The 25,518-nt window shown below is 42.6% G+C and overlaps 1 protein-coding gene across 1 annotated transcript; it reads right to left on the reverse strand.

Annotated features, from left to right (window-relative positions):
* Positions 1-92: 92 nt before the first annotated feature.
* Positions 93-11,215, reverse strand: cdhr5a (cadherin-related family member 5a). Its single transcript, XM_030414729.1, has 14 exons — positions 10,936-11,215; positions 9,684-9,856; positions 8,409-8,468; positions 8,229-8,318; positions 7,851-7,937; positions 7,615-7,719; positions 7,347-7,532; positions 4,932-5,022; positions 4,671-4,768; positions 4,388-4,594; positions 3,978-4,091; positions 3,828-3,894; positions 3,543-3,703; positions 93-2,399 (listed from the first exon to the last, which is right to left on the reverse strand). The coding sequence occupies exons 1-14, from the start codon at positions 11,024-11,026 to the stop codon at positions 1,803-1,805; spliced, it is 2,127 nt and encodes a 708-aa protein (XP_030270589.1). The 5' UTR covers positions 11,027-11,215; the 3' UTR covers positions 93-1,802.
* Positions 11,216-25,518: the final 14,303 nt, after the last annotated feature.

Below are 25,518 nucleotides of genomic sequence, written 5' to 3' on the forward strand. Positions count from 1 at the left end.
ATATATATGTTTCCCTAACAGCAGAACCGATCCTTTTAAATATCATAATATCCTTCAGGCGACCTTGATTAACCAGCGAGCCGATCCCAAAACTCAACAAACCCTTCAAACTTTATTATTCCCTCGATCGCTTTAATGTACAAAAAGTCAACTTCACATTAACCACAGTATATTTATCCATAAAAGTAGTTATTTTAAAATAAAATAAAATACAGTCCACATAAAACCGTCCTCAGCTGTTTAGTATTCAGTAGATAAAGTTTGTCTTCACATGTTTCACTATAAAATCCAGAACACTTCTGGTTCAGTTTAGTAAAGCTCGTACATGAAGTGTGCAGAGTGGAGATGAGACTGAAATAATCACAGCACTGCAGTGACCTCTTTCACTGCACACGCACATCTATCGTCAGTCTGTGGCCCGTTTGTGGCCCGTTTGCTGGTCCGCTTGGCTTCCCGACCCGACTGGAGGTGAAGTGAATAAAATCTTCTATATCGTCAAACACAAATCCTGTAAACTAAAGTACATTTTCAGAAAATTCGATGAAGTTATTCGGGAACAAACTGATAAAATAAATAAAGGGAATCTGATAGATAAACATTGTTACCACTTCCTACAAGGCAACATTTATAACAGGATTATTAAAGGTTAATAAATTATTTACTAGATCAGCTCATCTGGACGGATCACCTGATGTAGCTGGAGTTGTTTTCAAACGCAATAACACCAGAAAAAAAAAATAAAGAAGCCTCCAAATTCTAAACTGAGTCGATGAAACATTATTCTCACTGTTTCATGAGCTGAAACTTGTTATTTTTCATTATTATTATTTACAAAAGGGTGTAAATAACGTCTTTTCAGATCAGTTTGGGATCTTCGGGGCTTCTGGGAATTTCGTTTGTTGACCGTTAGCTGCACCACGAGCTGCAAAAACAGTTAATAGAATTAAGAGATTTATCAAAAACTACAAACTTTTGATGGTTCCAGCTTCTCAAATGTGTTTCTTCACTTGACGTTTTAATAAATATAATTTCTTTTTGTTCTGAACTGTTGGCGAGACATTTGAAGACGTCACATTTGGCTTCAGAAGATTGTGACGGGCGCTTTTTTTTCCTGTTTCTTCTTGTGTTTTATAGGCAAAACAATTATTTGATTAACTGAGAAATGAATCTGCAGATTGAAAAGAATCCATAATGAAACGTGAGTCACAGCTCTCGTTAAATCTAATTGACTCCCTTCATAAATGACGCCTTTGTAGAAAGTGGTATCAAGAAATCTTTGTTCGTCGCCCACCAGATGCTGAATCATGACTTGGATCTTATTTTAGTAGTTTTGGTTTCGACGAAGAAATCAGTCCAGTGACTCGGTGGTTCCCAGCATCTGGTCTGTGGGCCGGTACCGGACACAGAACACAAGGAATTGGGATATTTTTGCAGTAAATTCTTGACTTTGAATCCGTGCTGCGTTGTTTCTGCTACAGCAGGTCGTCTGTTTGTGAGGTAATCATCCAATTACCAAGAAGAATGACAACCAGAACTACCAAAATAAGACCAAAGAAACACCAGATGGGGTTTCAGTTGTGGAGCAGAGTTTGTTTCATCACTCTGTATTCTGAGATACTCACAGTAGAAAACAAAGTGTTTGGGTCGGTGGTTTTCTTGAGGTGTGGCAGGTATCTGGAGGTGTTGGGCTGCTGACACTTCTGCTTCGGGCCGTCGACTCCACAAAGTGACATGAAAACAAACAGCTCAGTTTCGTGAACGTTTCCTCCGACTCAAGTTTGACCTCTGACCTCTGAGCTGTGTCAGCCCTCCTGCTCCTCGCTTCCCTTCTTTTGTTCTGAGCTGCCTCCATCGTCCTGCTCCTCGCCGGGCTCTGTGTTCTGGTTCTCCTGCCCGCCGTCAGACTCTCTCAGCGGGGCTGCCGGGTCTCTGACAACCCCCTCCATCTCCACCTCTCCCTCCAGCTCCTCCTCCGTCTCCTCCTCCACCCGGCCTACAGTGTCTGGGATAATCTCCACCTCGATGTCGGAGGAGTCCTCGATCTCCTTGAACCACACCGTCTTCTGGCCCTCCTTCCTCCTCTGCCGGGTCAGGATGGATCTGGAGCTGTACTCGTCCCCGTCTCCTCGGCCTCTCCTGGACTGCCTCACCGAGGGGCTCCCCTTGGGGACGTGGTTGGTGTAGACGCCACAGGAGGAGCAGTGGCGGTTCCGTCTCTCCAGGGGGATGACCCGGCCTCGCGGCTGGGGGAAGGTGCTCCGTCTGGGGACGACGTTGTTCAAGCGCCTGGCGACCCCGCGGCCGTGGTCGCCCTCGTTCTGGAAGCCGTCGTTGGTGTACTGCAGGGAGTCCCTGTGGCCGGAGCGCGGCTGGTCGGACTTCAGGCAGGGGCCCAGGCACTACAGCAGGAGAGAGGCCCCTCATTAATACAGCACTTAATGAAGCATGGAGGATATGAAGGCATTGTTCAAGGTTACAGATGCCAGTGAGCTAGGTCCATTTGTTCTGTTCTAACACAGAGCCCTTCTGTGGGTTCAGCTGATAAATATTCATCACAGCCACACAGGAGGAGCTCCTGAAACAGCTGAGTCTGTCTGTGATGTAACTGTTACTGTACGGGACGCCGCGGTGACACCGTGAGAGCCAACGACTCAGAACCGAGGGGAAATATTCACAGTTTACAGGGAGCGTGTTATCGTTATTTTACAGGCGACTGTCAATGTTTTCTTTCAGCGTCAGTAAAATGACTCTTTGTTTTTGCTTTCAGTTATTTTAGTAACACCAGAGTGACACTAAATGATGCTGTGCTCAAGTCAAAGATGGAGGATTGAAACCTCAAAAATGTTTCACATGCAAGACGCCAAATATGAACAACAAACTGGGCTGAACGTGACTAAGAGAAGTGTGATGTGTGAGTAAACCCTCAGCAGGTCCAATCAGTTTTGGGTTCTCAGAGCTTTTATTTATTTTTTCTTCTTAGAGTTAAACAAGAAGATGGAGACCACTCTCACGTCTCTGCAGTGTGGAGCTGATGCCGGCTATTAGCTTAGCTTAGCTTAGCATAAATACTGGAAGCTGCAGGAAACAGCTAGTCTGTTAAAAATATGTCTGCCAACAACTTGATAATAGACATGTTGGATCTCATTTGTTTAACAACCTGTACGACAACAGAAATAGAACATTTATTATTACATTAAAATTGAAATATTATGAATTAATTTTGGTAGTTATACAACATGTTCGTTATAGATTTGTTTTCACTTTAAACAGTCAGACTCACTGTTTCCCTGCTTCCAGTCTTCATGCTAAGCTACGCTAATCACCTCCATATTTTCCACACATATGAGTCGTATTGATCTTCTCGTCCGACTCTCTGCAAGAAAGCCAAATACCAAAGTATTCCTTTCATATAGGAACACAATAATCACATGTGGATGTAAAAACATGAGCTAAAACAAGAAGCTTTGTGGTGTTTACACGATCGCAACGCCTGAAAACACAGTTAATCTGAAAACAGCTCAGAGAAGAAACTTCTGACCCACCTCACATATTTTGTCGATGCTGCCGCTTCCCTTGTACAAGCGGGAAATCAAGAAGCCGATGACGATGAGGCAGAGGACCAGCAGAGCCGCCATCACCAGGCCCAGGAGCGCCATGTCGCCCGGACGGTACCCGACGTTGGAGGGAGACGGGATCGCCACGGCTACAGGGGGAAGATTAGAAGATTACACCTGCAGGATACCATCACTCAATACACAGCAGCCATTACTGTGATGAAACTGTCACCAGTCAGTCAGTGTGAGAGGTGATAACTGAGATCGTCTCACCTGGTATGACCTGAACAGAGAGGGCAGCTGTTCCAAACTCTCCCGTCGCTACGTCGACCGCTCTGAGCTGCATTCAGAACACAAGCCAACACGTTTTGTAAGATGTAAAGACGTCTTTATTTTTTATGCGCTTGATTAATAAAAAGTCACCTGAAGCGCGAAGGACTCCGTCTTCACGACTCGCTTCAGGATCACGAAGCCGTCGGAGGTCACGTTGACGTAGCTGCTGTACTGAACCTCGTACTTCACATCTGGATTCACACCCTGACACACACACACACACACACACACACACACACAGAGAAGATGATTAAAGGATTTTAAGCGGCATTTAAAGCTGCTTTTGATGATTTTTGACCACTAGGGGGCAGACGAAGACAGATCTGTCCGGCTCTCTCCCTGATTCACAATCAGATTATCAGTTTTTTATGGCTGACGGGTTTGAAAACAACATAAACTCACACTGAAAGACATTTTTAGTTGTTTTAACACCTGGAACAACAGATTAAACAGTGAGTATTTATGAATATAAAACTATGAGTCACATGAAGACGACTCACAGCGGCGAAGTCCTCGTCCCGAGCTCGGACTCTGAAGGGCCGGTTGGTGCTCCGGTCCCGGAGGATCATGCTCTCTGGGACCGAGTTGCTGTAGATGAATCCTTCGTATCGCTCCCGCTCAAAGCGAGGAGGGTTCCTGCTCTTCTTCATCACCTCGATGGTCACCTGAGTCACCGCGAACTGATCCCTGTTGGTCACCTGTGACGCCTGATGAGAAGTGAGTTAGACCAATTGATTCCCATCCAAACCCCGACAGAACAACCAGGAAGAGGAGGTCGTTTACCAGAACTGTGAGAGTTATCGGGCCCACGATGTCAGCAGCCTTCGTCATGGTGATGTTTCCTGTTTCCTCGTCGATCTGGAAAATGTTTCCCTCGTTTCCTGATGAAAGAAAAACTCGACATTAAGATTCAAAATGTTCAAAACATTTCCAGAACTTGAAAAGTTTGAAGGAACTTCGTCTAGTTTGTTTTCACAGGTTTTATATTACTGCTGCTTTTATACTCTGGTTCTGTTTGTACTCTGGTTCAGGTTCTGTTCAGACCTCGCAGGATTCTGTAGCTGATCAGCTCGCTCCGGTTCTTGTCTCCGTCCTTGGCGAACACCGGACCAGGCTCCAGCACCAGCGGACCCTCCTGTGTAGTAGAAACCATCAGTGGGGAGGAAATTCTCTTTACCTAAATAACTTTAATCACCTTAATTATGTAATTATAATGTGGAAAATGTTCCCAAAGCAGTAAAACGTTCCCTGTGACCTACACCTATCACTCACTCAAAGCAGGATTCTAACTGGACTGAAACTAATCTGATCATTATCTCCATTCATTGGTTGATTGTGATGATGTCATCTTTGGTGCTGCTCGTGTCCCGTGTGAAACCCAAAGTGAACGCTGAGTCCTTTATTTAATCCAGAACACCGATCTCCTCTAAAAGCCAACAGAGTAGTTTTACTGTCTGAAACAAACTGTGACTGAAAAGTGGAAATATTCTTTTAAATATCTGAGAAACAATAAATTCTCGAAGTCTCACTGGACGAAGACGGAAAACAAAACTAAAACCGTCACAGTCCCGTTGATTAAAACTTGTTGTCTGTCTTTGTGTTGGGCTGATTTTCAGAACCTCTCTGGACCGACTGCAGGTGGAGAGACTGACTCCTGAGTGAGCAGTGGAAGCAGCTGGGGTCATTTTCCTCTCAGCCAATCAGGGAGTGACGACGCCCCTTTTTGTGAAGGCTTAAAAGAGGTGGGGAACGACATCCAGGTGGTTCTGACCCTGACTCACTGAGAACCTCGGCCCATTAGATCAGACAGAAACTCTGGTCTGTTCAGGTCTTGTTGTGTTTGATTTGCTGCTTCACGTCATTTTAGTGAGGAAACTGTGTTTGTTCAGGAACCCTGTGAAACCTGAAGCCCCGACACACCTTGTAGGAGCACATTTCAGTTTGATTATCTTCTGAATGCTCGACTACAGCCTCAGCATGCTGTGGATCTTTTGGCTGTAGAAGGAAACGTACTTTCCCGTCAGCCAACCCGTCAAACTGATACCGTGTCACCTGCAGATCGACAGTTTATGTTTTCCAGCAGAATGCAATCGTGCAGGGCAGAATATCTCCTTCAGTGCACAAAGATGAGGTGAAATATACAAATAACAGAAGAAAAAGCGTGTACGTAGAGCTCACTGAATCGTTCACTACTAGTTTCTGCAAAACAATACTGACCCTGCCTTCCATTACCCAGAATACCACACTGATTAGTACAGCAGAAACAGATTTATGCTGTGTGTCAGTTCAGGGTCTGCATCCTCTGAAGGACTCGGCCTTTGTGGTCTTTGAAGGCGAGTCCTTCAGAGAGACCTCGTTAACCTCGTCAGCCGTTGTTAAAAATGACGGTCTAGCCTTTGGAGCATTTCCTGGTTGCGTCACCAGATGTTTTACTCTTACGTCACGATTTCTGCCGCCCAGGCCCGCGAACGTGACGATCTACGCCACGCGATGTTGCCATTTTCTCTCTTTCTTTCTTCTATTTCGGGCGCGCAAAGAATCTTGGGATATGTGAGGCCACAAAGGATCGTAGCGGTGCATCCTCCAAAAACAGGGAGAAGAAGGAGCATCTGGAGGAGCCTTCAGACTGGGACAGACTTCACGTGGTGTTGTGAGGGAACTGGCCTTCAAATGCTCCTCTGAAGGATGCAGACCTGAACTAAGACACAGCACAGCTAACCCTAAAAGTAAAAAGGAAATGTTTGCGATTTGGAATGCACCCCAAGTTTTGAAGGGACCGCCTCTCGCTGCTCGTCACACCTTAACTACGCTCTCAGCTGCTCGTAGTTCCTCAGAGGACGCTGATTGGTTCAGTGGCTGGTCACACAGTTTGAAGTCTCGTGAATCCGGCTTCCTCACAACGCAACAACAAATCTGCTGTTTCCTCACGATAACGGTTATAATTAGGGCTGCCCCCAAATAGTTGACCAGGCACTGGTCGACCAAAAACTCATTAGCCAACCAAAATTTCATTGGTCTACTGGTCGCAGGAAAAAAAACAAACATTTGGAGCCGTGTCTTGTCAAAATTAAGTCAAAATCTATGTGACTGGCCTGGCCTGTGTATAAAATGCAGGAGGGGTTTTAATTTGAAGGGCCAGATACAGGAAGTCGCGACGCTCACTCACTGTCAGTATTTATTTTTTAACAGGGCAGGTCTCTTCGACATCGCGGTTAGACAGTTAACAATTAATAGCCAACCATGTCGGGAAAGACGTCTAAAATATGGGATACATTTTGAAAAGAAGAAGCATGACCCCAAGAAGGTGACATGCAAACTTTGCAAGAAAAACTTTGCCTATCGCTCCTCCACAATGAACATGTTGTAACACCTTAAACATATATATATATGTATATAGTTGTAATATAACTCAGGTTCCAGACTGTACAGGTGCTGTGAGGCGAGCGATGACAGACTGACCTCCTTCTCGGTGAGGTTGACTCGTCCTCTGTAGCCGCCGCTCACACACAGTTTGGCGATCCCCAAGTTGGTCCTCAGACACGGCTGGAACCAGGGCGGCCGGTTGTCGACGTCCTTCACGTGCACCGTGATGGAGGCCACGGACGTGAAGAAGGGCTCGTCAGAGGCAGAACCGTTGAACGTGTCCTGGAACATGTGAGACGGGTCACGGGTCAAAGGTCAAAGAGGAGCAGCTGCCTGGAGCTTCTGTAACGGCGGAGTTCTGTACCTGCACGTGAAGAACCAGAGCGATCTTCTGCACCACATCGTAGTCCAGAAGGCTTTTCACGATGATCTTTGGACTGTTGATGCTTTCAAGACGGAAATATTTATCCTAATTTAACAGAAAAGAAAAGACAAATAATATGTTATGTTACGTTAATATGCTGTTTTAAATCTCAGTATTGTGGATCATAAAGAACAGAACCACTGAGTCCAGTCCAGCATCACATCGTGTGTTCTTACTGTGGCGGACTCTAAGCGATAGTACAGCGGTTCTGAGTCGACGTCTGTGGCTTCGATCAGTCCGACGGTGGAGTTTACCGTTGTGAGCTGCAGGAGAGAAAAACTCAGAGTCAACATCAGACCTGGAACCAGAACGAATGTAATCGAGTAAATGTATCAGTACCACAGTGTAAAAGTATTAATTTACAATCCATCAATCAATTTATTTACTTTACAAGCTGTCGGGTAATTTAATCTTCCATCAACATCTGGACAGAGTTTAATTTATAACAATGTTTATTTTTATGTTTCACGTAAATAATCTGAAAAGTAACTAGTAACTAAAGCTCTTTATATACTTAGTTACTCTTCCACCGCTGCAGCTGTTACACCTCTCACCTCGTTCACTTCCAGTACAAAGTGGTTCTGAGCGAAGTTTGGCGGGTTATCGTTCACGTTTTCTACCAGAACTTCAACAGACTCGTTCACCTGCAGGAGAGAGTCAAACAGTGTCGTGACCCTTTTTTAAAAATGACGTCAGCTTCTTTGTTGTGGTTCTGAGTTTGGTTTTATACTCACAGATCTGGACCCGACTCTGCTGCACTGGACCCAAACCACCAGAGCTGCAGTGGACAGAGACTGACAGACACACACAGCTGTTATATACACAAACATCATCAACACCAGAACTGATGAAAGTCCAGTTCTCATGATCCTGTACAGGAATGTTAATATAAATAAAGTCTTGATTTATATATAATTAAATAAATTAATTGCTAAAATCTCCTGTTTTAAAGTTTTCCTCTGTTTATAAAGAAACTGTTTGTTCATTTTAATTTTGTTAATTGTTTAAATCAAATCCTTTAAAGTCTCTCACTGAAAACAACAACAGAAGATGTAGTCTGATGATGTCATGAAGCAGCGTGGCATCATGGGAGTTGTAGTCGTCTTTGAGAAACAGCCACAGATGAAAATCGATCTGGTTCAAATGTTCACGGACGAGTTAAAGTTTCAAAGTTTTATTCATGTTGAGTCAAATTCTTGGATGTTTTCTCTGGTGACATGAGTTTAAACATGTTACCTGGAATAAAACGATGTTCAGGGAACATTCAGGATAATAATCAGAATAATAAGACAAGAACACGACAAAATGTGTAACAAGTCTCGCTGGTTTTGGACATTTTAATGCAGAAATGTTGCATATTGTACCTTTAAAGCCTGTCGATGATTCCTGGCTATCTTCACAGAACGTATAAAAGAAGGAAGAGTCATTACGTCACTGAAACTTGCTTTGGTGTCGGTCTGTATTGAAGTCTATGAGAGAAACACACTAAAACCCAACAGATCCACACAGTCTGACCTCTGATGAAGAAATCCTCCAGACAAATAGAAGAAACAACTTCAGAGAGAAACATGATAACTGATTCTTTTAAGCTGATATGTTGGGTTTTACTGTGTTTCTCTCATAGACTTCAATACAGTCGCCACCAAAGACGAGATCCACTGACGTGATGACTCTTTCTTCTTCTTCAGGTTCCTGAACTGTCATCAGGAAGTGAATCACAGCTGCACTTAGCCCTGATTGGCTCTCCTCCGTCCAATCAGGTCATTTAAAGTTATTTTGAAATTCCCTCAGCTGGATTATCTCATCGATGCCGCCATCTTTGTTTTCAAACACTTTTTATTTGAACTACATTTTGTTCAAATCATCCTGAAAGACAGTTTGTCCAAAACAAGACGTGAAACATGGAGTGATAATCTCCATTTGTCCAGTTTGAACATTATTTACATCACATGGGATTAAACTGGATCAAACAGACATTAGTTTATTGTTGATGTTTAATCGATACCCACCTCGTAGTCGAGTCCCTTCTTCACCATCAGAGCGTTTCCTTGCAGGTAGAACAGATCTTCAGGGTTCACTGTGACCGTCAGAGTCACATCATCCACCGAGCTGATCTTCACCAGCTGGACGTCCGCCGTGTTGTTCTCAGGGACCGTCACCGGGCCCGGCGGGACCGTGCACACTGAGAGAGGAGAGAGGCAGCGGGTCAGTCAGATCGGTTCTGAAACACTCAGGATCTTCAGGACGGTTACGAACTGAAGAGGGAAAGATTTACAACATCCTGACTCGTATTTAAAGGAACAGTTGAAGTGAAGCCTGTCGTCTCTGAATGCTAACTCAAGCAGCTTGTTAGCTTAGCTTAGCTTAGCTTAGCTTAGCATAAAGACTCTCTCTCTCTCTCTCTCTCTCTGCTGTAAATCTGCTTCATGTTTTTTAAATCGATGATGTTTATACGAGGCTGCAGCCCGACGTCCTGCGTCATGGATGAACCTGAAAACAAATTCTAGTGTCTGTTTGTGTGGAGGATGTTTCTTTAAAGGTGCAGTCCGTAGTTTTAGGTAAAGACATTTTAATGAGAAGAGAAAGATCTTCACTGACAAACAAACTGAATAATCAAACTCTCTTTGTGTTCATGACTGAATGAACTGAATAAACAAACTGACCTTAAAGAACAAAACAGTTCATACTGTTTTACTTTGTTTACATGTGGCGGACCCTGCCACCTTTTCCAGCTTCACACAGTGTTCTGGAACCTGATCTTCCTCTGAGAGCAGCTTGTTGATTCACTCATGGAAACAATAAATATTTCTATTCCCTCATTTTTTTGTAAAGATTAAAATCCTGAGTTTTAATTTCTTCTCTAAATCTGCATAGCGCCCCTTTAAATTAAATTCTAAAGAGCAGTGGTGCCCAACCTGAGGTTCAGGACCCCCAACAGGCCCCCAAAAAGTGACAAGGTTTCACAAAGTTTACAAAGTTTTGTTAATTATTCTGACTTTTGTCTAATTTCTGTTTCTTCTTTCTAAACACTGGATCCCTCGAGCTCCTCAGGCCTCTAAACATCTTTCAATACAAACAAAAGAATCACTTTCCACTTCTGTTCATGTGGAGTCACAGTTAGACAAGTTTAAAGTTTTTGCAGCAGCGCTTTAAAGGAACAACAGGAGACATCAGCTGTCCGCCTCCCTGCAGCCTCGACCACATCACCTCCTGCCTCCAGAGACCGACGGCGGCCTCCGACCTGATCAGAGCTCTACTCACGTCTCTCAGCCCGACAAACTGTACAAAAGCAGACGGCGACGATGCATCCGAGGAGAACGTTCCCAGGTTTACTCTTCGATTTCAGTTCCATGTCCTGATTTCAGACGCACCAACAAATGAAGTCCCGGAGGAGGATGAGGAGCCCGTGGTACCAGCTGGTACTCGGCCACATAATGCCCCGTCTGTGCTGCCCGGCGAGTGGGAGTCGACTACAGTTGCAATGTTTGTGACTTCATCTTACGGGCACATATTGCATGAAGCGCCTGCCAGCAGAGGACTCGCTGCCCTCCTACTAAAATACTTGCATCTGTTTTAGCCGGATGGGTCATTCTGTGGCCCTGATGCATCCTGGGAGGAATCCAGCCGAGGAATGTTGGGAACATTGACGACAAGAGCTGATAAAAGTTGATGATCTGAAATTTGTGAATGATGTCAGTGAGTGCTGAGTGTGATATTTCACTCAGGAGGATTAAAAAGAAGAGCAGGAACAAGTCGTGAGTGAAACTGAGAGAATCTGTTGTTTCTTTAACTTTAAAGGAGCAGTTTACCTAAAAATCAAAATCAAGTCATCATATCCTCACCTTCATGCTGACGCCAGACGTTTTTATTTCACTTTACTTTTATTTCATTTTGTCAGTCATTAAAGAAAAACAGAGCTTCAGTTCGTGGTCTCGTCCCTTCACTGTGTGGTCGTCGACACAGCTAACTATTCTTATTTCGCAGCCATCAGCATCATTAATATCAGTTTATTTTCATCTTCACTGATCTATTTCTCCCACTACACTCGTTCTGGGGTCTGCTGTAATAACCTTCTTCATGAATATTTGTTCCAAAGATAACTGAAGTGTGTGTGACGCCACAACATCTGTATGAGATCCCTGCAAGCCGAGTTTCTTCCTGGGAATTTAGAAGATGCACTAGGTGATCCGGTGTCACCTGTGTGGGGCTTTATTAAAGGGATATTCCGGTGTAAGTTTAATCCATGGTCTAAATCACCGTGAAACTGTGTTAGACTCCCTCTCCAAAGATCAAGTTAGCAGACCGCTAATTTACGGAGTTTTATCAACCTCAGAAACGACCGCACGACAACAATACACTGCAGTAAATGGATCCAAATATAAACCGCCACCAAAAAGCCACAAATAATGCTCAGAACAGCACCAAACTTCAGCAACAGTACAAATAGGGTCTCAGCACATAGTCTGGGGCATCTAACCTCCGCTAGCTTAGCTGGATTTCTACTGAAAAGCTGACTAAATTTACCACTCTTCTGCAGCAGCTTCCTGTTGACGGGAAGTCCCGACGAGTCGATTACCGAGTGCAGTAGAGTTCCGCGGCTCATGGATGAAAATGTATGATTATGACTCCATGGAAAAGCAATCAAAGTTCATATGTGTCTTACCTGCCAGTTTATAACAGTTATTATCGAGAGCGGACAGGGAAAAGAACGGAATTGAGCATTTCTAACCGCACTCGGTAATCGTTGCGTCGGGACTTCCCCGACCCGGAAGCTGATGGAGGAGAGTTGAACTCTGTTTTTAGCTTCCCAATAGAAATCCAGCTAAGCTAGCGGAGGTTAGATGCCCCGGACTATGTGCTGAGACCCTATTTGTACTGTTGCTGAAGTTTGGTGCTGTTCTGAGCATTATTTGTGGCTTTTTGGTGGCGGTTTATATTTGGATCCATTTACTGCAGTGTATTGTTGTCGTGCGGTCGTTTCTGAGGTTGATAAAACTCCGTAAATTAGCGGTCTGCTAACTTGATCTCTCGAGAGGGAGTCTAACACAGTTTCACGGTGATTTAGACCATGGATTATATTTACACCAGAATATCCCTTTAAGTAGATTAAAATCTATTTCGACTTTTTTTGACATGAGCTCTTCACCGTAGCTGCTAAGAGTGAGTGCTCGGTCTGAATAACTTCTTTACAGATCAGCTTCTTGAGTTATTTTGGAGAAAGCTACAACACTGTTTTCCTGCAAAGCTCCAGAAATGTTTTGTGGACTTCTTTAATGTTGCTGGAACAATCCGGTCCACATGGCGACGCTGTCAGAGCGGAAGGTTTCAGAAAACAGAAGCTGTTTAGGAACATTTTCAAACAATAATTCGACTTGTGTGTTGTGTTTTTTTTACAGGTTTACATCAGCTGAGCGTCACGCAGGAAGTCAGAAAGTGCAGAGAGACGACTGACGTGTTGGATTTAGTCTTTTCGTGGGACAACATGTGTCACATGGTGTCCGTCTCATCCTCTAACACGCTGCTGTGACACACCGTCTGATCCCAGAACAGTGACGATGACAGAAACTTACACTGGCACAAACTGGGACACACACCAGCTTCACATGTGGACAAGGCACCGCTGTGAACACGCCAGGCTGTCATACATCACACCAAGTACTCACACACACACACACACACACACACACACTGCCCCTCCTCCCCTCCACCTCCTCTGTGTGGGAACAACGAGCTCACAGTGTCATGTAAAGCTCATACATTATGTTTGCATGCAGAGATGCTCCTCACTAACACTGAACACACACACACACACACACACACACACACACACACACGATTTCTATCATTGTTTGTTATGTTCTCATGTGACCAGCAGGAGGAGCCTTTACATCAGCAGCTGTCAGCTCCTCCATCCAAATCATCAACACAACTTTATTCATTCCTGCAGGTTCGATTATCAGAAACACAACAAACTGGAGGGAAACAATCTGAAAAATGTTCATAATCTTAATCTGACAAACAAAAACAAAACACACAAAGTGATAAACAAGATTTAACCCTTTGACGTCAGATCCAGATGTTCTTCACATCTTCTGCAGTTATATTACAGTTTTTCTCAATTGCTAAAACACAATTTCTGAAACCTTGCTCCATTTTCTGAAAACATTAAACACAAATCCTCAGCTTCAAGCACTATTTACAAAACCTCTGACTCCTCGTGCAAAATGAAACTTTCGCCTCAAAACAGATTTACCTGTGCTCAAAACCAAACACTGCTCTCAAGTCATGAACAAAGCGATCAGGATGATACACACTATCAAGCAGTCAGTAAACAATACACCAAAATATAGAAAACACGTTGTTCAAATCATATAGTTCTCAAGGAGAAGTACATTTTTCCGTCATTGTCTTTTGATGAATGAAAACATGTTCTATCATACAGTTTTTCTCGATTGTTTACACACATTTTCTGAAAGCATCACACACACAACGAGCAAAACCCCTCAATTCTCCTGCAAAATGAAACTTTACATTCAAAACAATGTTATTTCTTCTCAAAATGGTATTTTGTTTTCAAATGACACACACAAACCATCATATGAATAGACATTTATAAGAACCAGTTGAACACTGATGTACTCAGTGTGAAACACTATGATGAATGGAAAACACTTCTTCTTCATTCATCATCATGACTTAGGCCTTTTTTGTTCAGTTACACTTACTACAGTCAGTACATACAGAAGTGTGTTGTAAAATATTTGAGAATATTGTTTTTATACTCAGAACACACAAATACACGGTAACAGATATATTTTATTTTTCCCACAAAACAATGTACACAGTGTACATCTCAACCAACACAAAGTGCATATACAACAATATACAGTCTACATACAAAACAACAGAAGAATTCACTGTACACAGTTACAGTAAAACAAAAACAAACGGTGCAGCATGCTCTCCTCTGTTTCGGTCTGGCCACAGCACCTCATCCACATCACAAGCAATATTTTCCCGGCCAAGCAGCAAGAAAAACATCACCTAGCATAGTGAATCCAGCCATGAAAAGCACCAACTGCTAAATCTCTACATGCATCTTCCATAGCTTGGAGAAGGGGTATACACATTTGTGGATTTTGGTCATACACTTTGCATCTCCAGGCAGAAAAAAAATTCTCAATAGGATTGAGGAATGGAGAATATGGAGGGAGATAAACAACTATAAAGCGTGGTTGGGCAGTGAACCAGTTACGAACCAGAGCAGCCCAGTGGAAACTTACGTTGTCCCAAATGACAATATACCTGAGCTGCTCTGGTGGAATGAGTATGTTGTGTAGGTGTCCAGGTGTTTGTCCATTTGATGAGTCAGTGTGCATAGTAGGACAATTTACTTTAGAATTTTGAATGACAGAGTGTTCTTTGTGAAAACAAGAGATTTTCTTTATGAAAATTGTGCCAAATGCAGAGAATTGTGTGTAGTGTTTTGAAAAAAGTGTGTTTTAGAACTGCAATTTGAGTGTAAAGCAGGAATTGTGCTTGTAGTTTAGCAGAATTGGTTCAGGGGGTTGGTGCATCAGTTACATGTTGTGGTCATTGTGTCTCAAGTACCAATTTTTGTGTGTAAACAATTATTAAAAAAACTGTATTTCTGTGATACTGTAATTCTTGTTCTTTGTTGATATGAACCTGCAACCAGTCAAAATCTATTGAGCAGTCAGTGCTGTAAACAAATGGAAAGCACAATGTTCAGGGCCAGACAATGTGTTTATGGTACAGCTTACAATGCACTGTACTACAGTGTACAACACAAAAATCAAAGGAGTAAATGTGATCAATGTGCTTCTTCTTGTCTTTGGCCGGGTCAGGCCAGAGCACTTCGTCCACATCACAAGCAATATTTTCCCTCCTGAGGCGACGGAGCTCTGAACTGGCTGATATTGGTTGTGTCACATGAATTGAAACAAGTGAAATCAATTTTGAGTGGTTGTGTTTAATCAATGACGTGTGTTCTCTTTTTGTATTTGTATCAGTATGGATGACATGTGCATTAGAGTGCAGAATGTGTTCTGAGAATGAGAATGTGTTTAGAGTTCTGCTGAAAAGTCTAAGTGAGATCAGCAAATTGTGTTTTACCATGTGAAATGGTTGAAGGTATCGACAACAGTCTGCACAATCCGCTAAATGAGTTCAGGCAACTGCGAGCTTTGTTCAGCCAGTGGGTTTTAGTGTTTTAGCAACTGAGAAAAACTGTAATATATTAGAACCAACAAACAAACAAGCAAACGTTCATTGGGTTTCTCAGAACCAGAACCTTTTGATCCGCTGACTGACAGTCTGATGGACCGAGACATTCTGTGTTCTTACTTCACTTTGAGAGTGAGCGAGACGCCGGCGCTCCTCGTGGACTGATAACGGATCAGTTTGACATTTTGGGAAAATGTTTGTTTTCTGTCTGACTGAGAGTTAAATGAGGAGACGTGACATCAGTCGGTGTTTTTATCTCCGAGGAGTTTTGAGCTGAAACAATAAAAAAACATGTATTTTAGGTTCTATATTCAAAAGCTCTATGTGATTGTTGCTCTCACATTAAAAGAATATTTCAAAGTTGTGGCGAGACGATCGAAGCAGCTGCAAGATACTTCACATCTTAGTTGATTCTGGCGGCTCCTGAGGACAAAAGAATTTAAAAAATGGGAAATAAAGTTGTTTTAGTGCCGTTCGACCAGACGAGAGACGACATTATATATATGAGGTGGATTTCAACACTTTCAAACTAAATAAACATTCTTGAGAAAATCTGCTGTCACAATAGTCTTGATATAAAACCAGATAACGTGACAGAACGACATTAATATGACACACACGTTTAAAAAGAGAGCGTGAAAAGATTATTTATTCAGGTAAAAAGATAATTTCCTGTTTTAATTTGATGACTGGGAAACATTCAACGATTTAAACATGTTGCCAAGTTTCCTTGTTGGATGTTCAGGACACATTTCAGCCGAGTCCAGCAGTGAAAACTGGATTGACGACGAAGAATCACTGAAGTGATGAAATCCAGCTCAGAGGGCCAAACTTAAATAATCATGAGTAAAAAAAAAAGTATTTAGAATTCAGCCACAGGGTTTTTTAAGGTCCCATGAATTTAATATAATACAGAACATCCAGTAGCAGAAGTTCTGAGTTCTGGTTCCGTCAGTCGGGTCGTGTTTCCTGTTGCTTCAGTCTGTTGATGTCTGACGCTCAACAGAAACACCTGTGAGTGTGTTTTTCCTCATGGAAGCTAACTTTAGCATGCTACATAAAATATATTAATCTAAACCTCACCCTCAAATGATGTGAAGTGAAGAATTTTATCCATATTTTACACGATTAGAGACAAAAAAAACCTATTTTCCGTCGATAACAGAGTTTATAAGAAGTGTTTTCAGCCTCACGTCGCTGCGAGTGTGGAAACTTGATCCTGTTTGTGTTTGTGACACAAACCTTTGGACTTTTTCACTGGACTGACCTACTTTTATCTAATAACTTGTGCAGTGTTGGTGAATGATGTAACTCAGAGTTGGTGGGGTTTAGCAGAAAGCTAATCTCATTACAGAGCGACTTAATAGAATTCTTGTTCCGCCTGAAGCAACGAAAAAAGACGAAGGCGTCAGTTTAACACCGTCTTCATCGGCATTACTGATGTAAGTGCTGCTTCTCAGTCGAGGTGGGAATGTTAATAAATAATGAAATATAGAAAAGAAAATGACTTCAGTTATCAGATCAGAGGTTGTTAAGAGGACGACAAACATTCACAAAGAAGAAAAGTTATTTATAGTGAAAATCAGTCGTGGAAGAAGTAAAAATACTCTTTTACAAGTAAAAGTACTAATATATTATCAGTTAAATGTGCTGAAAGTAACAAAAGTAAAAAAAAACATCCACTTTTATGGCAACAGATTGTTGTGTTGGAGCTAATTTGATAAACTTTACAGTACGGTGGCCCTGAGAGCTCAAACTACATCATACTGCGAGACAATTCATGCAAACAGACAAAGAAAATGTCTTCACAGCTTTGTGTGATTGTTGGTCCCATACTAAAGGAATATTTCAAATTTTTGGTAAGACGATCAAAGCAGCAAACCTCAAAACCAACCAGCACGTCTAAAGCTCGATAATTAAAGCAGCTTCAAGGAACTTTAGGATGAAAACGGTGAAACAAAGTTGTTTTAATGCCGTTTGAACAGACAAACAGATGAAGAAAACGTCCTCGACAGTTTGACAGAAAATAAAAAACAACCAAAAACAGAAACGTGATGTAAATTGAAACAAGAGACACTAAAAGAAGTCTCAAAACCTCAAATCTCTTTAAAATAATTCTAGAAATTTGTTCTGCTACAAAAACAGACATAGTCACGTCCGGACCAGCGCTCCGGCTCTGATCCGATGTGGAAGAACGATGTGTTTTGTTCATCATGAAACACAGACAGACGATGTTCCTGCCGGGAGTCACCTGGTCCGACCGGCTGACCCGATGACATCACACACGCTGTATTATGGGATGTGGGACTGTCACAGAGCGGCCTCTGACAACAGAAGTGAGCAGGTGACCTTTGACCCACAGAGCAGCAGACGGGCCTCTTGATTCTTCCCATTCGTACGTACCAGACTGTGACTCAATGCTCTTCATGTTTTTATCAAAGGTTTTCTTTCAAATCAAATGAAAATGAGGAGGTTTTTGGTATCTGCAGCTCGACTACAGCGAGTTTCAGCTCGTCGTTTATCCGTCCAGACAAAAGATTCCTCTCATGATGTCATATTTGCTCTACGAGACGCCTGAAGAAGAAAAAACAATCATGGATGCACTGATAAATTGTGCATAAACGGGACCTGCAGGGTGATTATACTCTAACCAGCACCAGCCCTGGACAGTCTTTGGAAGTGTGAGACTGCTGTGTATTATTAGCCACTCACAGGCGACCTATTAGAGAATTAGAAGAAGAGAAGAAGAAACTCCACACAAAGACATCCTGCTCCCTGAATCGACCCGGTGAAGCGACGGTGCTTCCTGCTGATCCACCGTCCTGCAACTCAGAGTATTTGTTAACCAAGACGTCTCCGAACTCTGATCTTTGTGAACAAAAACAAGAGAACAGATGTGAGAATTGATTACCAAGTCTTGGTGATAGTGTGGGTTCATTTTGCTGCTACATTATCGACATGAATAATGACTTAAAGGAATATTCCGGTGTAAGTTTAATCCATGGTCTAACACACCGTGAAACTGTGTTAGACTCCCTCTCGATAGATCAAGTTAGCAGACCGCTAATTTAAGGAGTTTTATCAACCTCAGAAACGACCGCACGACAACAATACACTGCAGTAAATGGATCCAAAGATAAACCGCCACCAAAAAGCCACAAATAATGCTCAGAACAGCACCAAACTTCAGCAACAGCACAAATAGGGTCTCAGCACATAGTCCGGGGCATCTAACCTCCGCTAGCTTAGCTGGATTTCTATTGTGAAGCTAAAAACAGATTTCAACTCTCCTCCATCAGCTTCCGGGTCGGGGAAGTCCCGACGCGACGATTACCGAGTGCGGTTAGAAATGCTTAATTCCGTTCTTTTCCCTGTCCGCTCTCGATAATAACTGTTATAAACTGGCAGGTAAGACACATATGAACTTTGATTGCTTTTCCATGGAGTCATAATCATACATTTTCATCCATGAGCCGCGGAACTCTACTGCACTCGGTAATCGACTCGTCGGGACTTCCCGTCAACAGGAAGCTGCTGCAGAAGAGTGGTAAATTTAGTCAGCTTTTCAGGAGAAATCCAGCTAAGCTAGCGGAGGTTAGATGCCCCGGACTATGTGCTGAGACTCTATTTGTACTGTTGCTGAAGTTTGGTGCTGTTCTGAGCATTATTTGTGGCTTTTTGGTGGCGGTTTATATTTGGATCCATTTACTGCAGTGTATTGTTGTCGTGCGGTCGTTTCTGAGGTTGATAAAACTCTGTAAATTAGCGGTCTGCTAACTTGATCTCTCGAGAGGGAGTCTAACACAGTTTCACGGTGATTTAGACCATGGATTAAACACACGAACATCCCTTTAATGTCCACGTGGTGATTTAAAAGTGCTGCTACCAGCCCGGCGGGAGTTCTGTGGGTCAAGTGCTCTCGAGCCACTTGACGATGGTTTCACAGGTCGGCCTGCCCCTGATGGTTTCCTGATGCTGCAGGTCGATGTAAGATGAGACCTCCTGCTGAGCTGCTGCTGAAGTGAATGAGTGCCGCTTTTAGATTTCAACAAGATATATATTTTTAAAAAAAGGTGGGAGCTTCTTGTTTCATCTGAGAATTTATGAGTTGGTTTTGAAAAATTTATAAGAAGCCAGGAGCGCTGCGAGACAGAGCTGACTGATGGGATACGGCTAATTACTGAAGGACAGTGTGTGTGTGTGTGTGTGTGTGTGTGTGTGTGTGTGTGTGTGTGTGTGTGTGTGAGTGATGAAACCTGACCACATGATTGAGATTAATGACCTGCAGCGGTTGCTCAGAGACGAGAGGTGAAGATAAATAAAGACGGATGAAAACACTCGAAGTCTGATGGATAGAAAAAGTCAAAATGTCAGACAGACGACAGGAAAACACCAGCAGAGAGAAGGAGAGGAAGACAAACAGTCAGGTAAAAGGTGAGTGGAGACAATTAAAGACGGCAGCAGGAAAAAAACACTTGTCTCTAAACCCGTCTGACATTTTCACATTTTATCTTCTTAACACGGTGACGCGCTCAGATTTGGACCAGATCCGCTCCGATGTGGTTTTATTAATACGTTTTTCAAAAAAAGGAACCATCACTTATTAATGTCTTCTGCTTTATGACTCATGCTGTATTTTAGAAGTCTGATGCACGAACCTAAGGAGGTCTGTTGAAACAGAGCCGGGTCGGGTGATGAGTTCATGTGTCGATGCAGAAAGAAAGTTGTAACGCAACTTTAGTCTGTTTTCCATCTGGATGTGGAGCAAAATTGGGCCCAAAATTCTCAGAAAATCAGCAAAAGAAAGTCAAAGTTTGTTTTGTCAAAGGTGCCAAGAAGAGGGTGCAACCAGGTGAGGTGATTAAAAGAAAGGCTGTGAAAAAGAAACTGAAAACTTGTGTTTAACTTACCATCAACATGCTCTTTCTGCTGACTTCCTCCTTTGCTGCTGTAATTCTTACGACGGCCACCGGAGGTCGTGTTGTGCCGGCTTCCTCCCACAAACCAAAGACATGAAATAAAGTCAGGTTAATCAGTAACTCTAAACTGTGTGTAGGTGTGAATGTGAGCGTTAATATATGTATGATGAACTTATGATGCGACTTGTCCCGTGTGTTCCTCGACGTCGTCCATCGTCAGCTGGGATCGGCTGCGTCTCCGACCCAGGACAGGATTGGATTGGATGGATTCTCCGGCTGTGTCCTTCATCGAGGCACTGAATAAGATCCGGACGTGGCTAATTTCTGAACATTTAAAATGTAAAATGCAATGAACAACTTTCACTCTGTTTCAGTGGTTCTGATGAATAAAGATTCCTCCTCAACATTCACGTCGGATCTCCTGGTGTTTTGTTTTCCATCCCTCCTCTCTGACCTGCGCTTGTTTACTGGTCGTTAATCCTGTTTTGACTCGTTAAGACGCCGACGCGTGCACACACATGTTGATGGGCGGCGGCTCGATAGATAAAAAGGGCATCACACCTCCCTCGAAGGTGTTTAGTTCAGCTGACAGGGTTCACCAGCGACCCCCAAACTGATTTAACCAGGATTAAACCTCAGAAAGGCTCAATAACACGAACGTAAGAGTGTGTGCATGAAGAAAAACACTCGACGCACTCGAGCCCCGAGGCTGTTGCTCAAATCAAGGAATGCATTTATTAATGAGAGCGCTCACGTAAGAAGAAAGAAGCCCAAGATGATAAATAACTTTTGAATTCATGACCGTCGATATCAGCACCAGGAGGCCCGCAGAAACAGAACCTGATGACGTGAGAACCAGTTTGCTCGAAACACGTCCCGACAGTCTGTAGAAAAACACGCCGCCCTTCCCTTTTCCAGACTCCCCGTGAGAGCGTAAATCTGTCACGTTCACCTGCATGAATACTAAAAACCACTTTAATCCAAACACGATGTTTCTCTGATCTTAAAGGTCATATTGATCACATTCCTATAAAAACAAATCTAATCATTTCAGAGCATTTTAGAGAAGAGAGATCATATTTCCCCGTCCTCGCTTTCACTCCACTGGCTGATGGTGTCTTTGAGAATTCATCTTAAAGTCTTTTTAATCATCTGCACATAATCTGACTTCCTCATACATCAGTGATGCTTCTCATCCGACGTCCCATCCTGCAGAAAGTCTCTGGTGAAGCTGCTCTCTGACATCAGCCAGAAGTCCCAAAAATTAATTAGAAGCTGCAACAACTTTAATCTTTTAGTGCATAACATCAAATCTGTTGCATCTTCATTATTATTCTTATACTTCATCAGTTTTTGCTTTATTTTGTGTGCGTTTCTCTCATTTATTGCAGTTGCTTCTCGTTTTAATCTCCACATATTATTCATTGTCACGTCTCCTTCTGTCCCGTCTTTGTTCAGCACTGTTTGCTACATCTTTGCGTTAAAGGTGCGTTATAAATAAAGTTATTATTCAAGTTATTATTATAATAAACTGACAACCACTTGAGAGGACAGACGATTCGAGCGATGGTGGTGTTGAGACGTGAGCTCAGTGGAAGGAGGAAACATCTTCCAGCAATAAAAAACCACCAGAAGGCGCCGCTCAGAGTCTCCTCGCCATCTCACATGACCTCTCCGCCATTTTTAAAATGTCTTCCTCTTGTCCTGTGGTCGTATCGCCCCCTGTGACTACCATAGGTGTTGCTCTGTTGGTCTGTCGCCTTTAGCTTTTAGCAAACGTGCAGAAACACAAACTAAATGAGTTTTATCCATCGACCAAAACCTCCTTCTCTTTGTCTTTGAATTAATCATATTATCGAGGTTATTACAACATCACACCGCTTCTCTTTAGCCGCAGACTCTCATCTCGCCGACGACTCTCAACCACAATCTCCTCTCTGGCAGGAAATCTTTAAACATGACGCTGCATTTTTAAGCTTTGCTTCATTAAGACTGGAGCGTGCTTCAGAAGTGATTCTGTTAATTGAAAAGAGCAGACTCCATTCATTTTACATCCTGCTCTCATTTATTTAACGAGCTCAAGTGAGAGGAAGCGATTATCTCTCACGGTTTCCTTTATTTCACGGCGATCTTTCTTCCTCTTTATATATATATATATATGTATTCAGCTCAAAGGATTGAGGGCGAGTTAAACATCTGCGTTGTGATTTTCGAGGCGTGTGTGCTGTTCTGCTTTCCCTCCTGAGGCTCTGCGACAATGTGTGAAAAGCTAATTGCTGCTGACTTTTTATTCTAATGATATTCATGCCACAGGAGCAGCCGAGGCACGAACACCTTTACACTCGGATCAAAAGTAACGTTCCTTTAAAAAAAAAGAAGAAGAAGAAGAAAAATCGTCAGCTGTTTGCAGACATGTGACGTGGGGTGAAAAGAGAAAACCTCTCTGCCCTCAGTTGAAAGAAAATTCAAGAGCTAAGATTAGATTTTTAGAAGTTTATAAATATTCGATCATTGAAGTTTTGGCTTCGTGTTGAAAAATACCAAACGAAGTGTTAAAGTCCAGGATCAGCCGGTGTGTCGGGTCATCGAGTCCAAGTGAACAATCATTTCAGATGCAGGCTGTAAAAGAAATATGTATTTCTGAAGAGATGTGCACAAAGCTGTAACAAGAGAAGTGGAAATAAATCTGATAAATCAAAGTAGAAGAAGAAGAATATGTAGATGATGTTTGTCAAGTGAATAAAGTCTCAGTTTGTTGTGATTAAACTTTAAATCTCATGTAGTTTTGTGTTAAAGCGCTCAGTGAGCTACGTCGTCTCACCAACACCAACATGGAGCCGACTGGATCCACAATAACAACATCTGCAGTTCTGTGGAAGCAGAGCTGGTTCTGGTTCAGTTCTGTGACAGCAGAGCTGGTTCTGGTTCAGTTCTGTGAGCTGCTGATAAACAGGAGCAGCTCTACGATGTTTCAGTCAGGAGACGACGTCACTAACGACTCTGTGTCATCTTTATAGTGACGTATTCTCACAGTCTGATGTTTCATCATCTGTGTGATTGATGACACAATTCAAACCGGATCAATACTTCATCTGTCTCTCTTTGTTCACTACCAGGCGAAGGTTTTATCAGATGAGGTCCAGTGAAGGATAAAAACACTCGTTCTCCTCAGCTCTACCTCCTTCAGAACTGATGAGAAGTTGTATGAAACTTTTTTGAATCACCGTACGTTTAATCATAGAAGAGAATGAATGGTTGTTCTGAGTGTGAGACAGAAGCTCGTGTCTCACACTCAGAGAGGCAGACGGCGATCAGAGGTGGAGGATTTAGATTTGTGTCTCTGCAGGAAGCTGAGAGAAAAGTTCAGCGACAGGAAACTAGATTCAAGAGGAGGAAGAGCACGAATGAAAAGTAGGAATATGATATTAATATGAAGCAGTATTAACAGTACAGCACCCACAGCTGCTGCCTTCATCCAAAAATCTATTTTTCAGCTTTTGCTTGTCTTTGAACTCCTCCTCCGGCTCGGTCGCCTCTCAGTCCTCCTCTCACACTTCCACTCCTCCGCCGGCCTTTAGACGATCTGTAGGTGAACAACCTGAACTTCTTTCTTCTTCATGTGATTTCATCCTGATATGACGACTCAAACCCTCTCTGCCTCGGCTCGTTCGCCCACAGCAACACCTTCCTCCTCAAATCTTCAGGCATTATTACATTCGTGCTGCTGAAACAACAGAGAACTGTGATAATTCAAACCTCCCGTTGGAGAAAAAAGTACATTTACTGCATTTAATCACAGCTTTTCTTACAAATACATTTATTTCACAGCTGTGTTTACTCGTGTTTTGTCTTAAGCAACTTACAGTAATGAATAAATTCATACGCTCATGGCGGTGGCTGCCATGAGAGGAGCCACGATTACAAAGGTCACAAAACGACTACAAAGATTCACGAAACGACTACAGAGACATAAAATGACACAAAGAGTCACGAAACAACTACAAAGATTCACGAAACAACTACAAAGATTCACGAAACGACTACAGAGACATGAAATGACTACAAAGAGACACGAAATGACTACAGAGACATAAAATGACAACGAAGAGTCACAAAACGACTACAAAGAGACATGAAATGACTCTCAAGAGTCACAAAAACAACTACAAAGATTCACGAAACAACTACAAAGATTCACGAAACGACTACAGAGACATGAAATGACTACAAAGAGACACGAAATGACTACAGAGACATAAAATGACAACGAAGAGTCACAAAACGACTACAAAGAGACATGAAATGACTATAAAGAGTCACAAAAACAACTACAAAGATTCACGAAACAACTACAAAGATTCACGAAACGACTACAGAGACATGAAATGACTACAAAGAGACACAAAATGACTACAAAGAGACATGAAATGACTATAAAGAGTCACAAAAACAACTACAAAGATTCACAAAATGACTACAAAGAGTGAAGAAACGACTACAAAGAGTCACAAAAACAACTACAAAGAGACAAGAAACGACTACAAAGAGACATAAAACAACTACAGAAATCGGCAACACAACCACAAACAGATGTAAAATTATGACAAAGTCACGCAAAAGCAGCTAGAGAGACCCACAAAACGAGACACAAAACACCTTCAAAGAGACAGAGATGAAA

The sequence above is a fragment of the Sparus aurata genome, chromosome 4 (assembly GCF_900880675.1).
Source record: "Sparus aurata chromosome 4, fSpaAur1.1, whole genome shotgun sequence".
In the NCBI taxonomy this organism is placed as follows: Eukaryota; Metazoa; Chordata; class Actinopteri; order Spariformes; family Sparidae; genus Sparus; species Sparus aurata.

What these genes read in the sequence shown, in the direction of transcription:
- cdhr5a (XM_030414729.1), bottom strand. Translation starts at nt 11,026, where the DNA reads ATGGAACTGAAATCGAAGAGTAAACCTGGGAACGTTCTCCTCGGATGC. An exon ending in GGGACGAGGACTTCGCCGCT is followed by an intron (nt 4,092 to 4,387) that starts GTGAGTCGTCTT and finishes TGTGTGTGTCAG; the next exon opens with GGTGTGAATCCAGATGTGAA. An exon ending in CGGAGTCCTTCGCGCTTCAG is followed by an intron (nt 3,895 to 3,977) that starts GTGACTTTTTAT and finishes TTCTGAATGCAG; the next exon opens with CTCAGAGCGGTCGACGTAGC.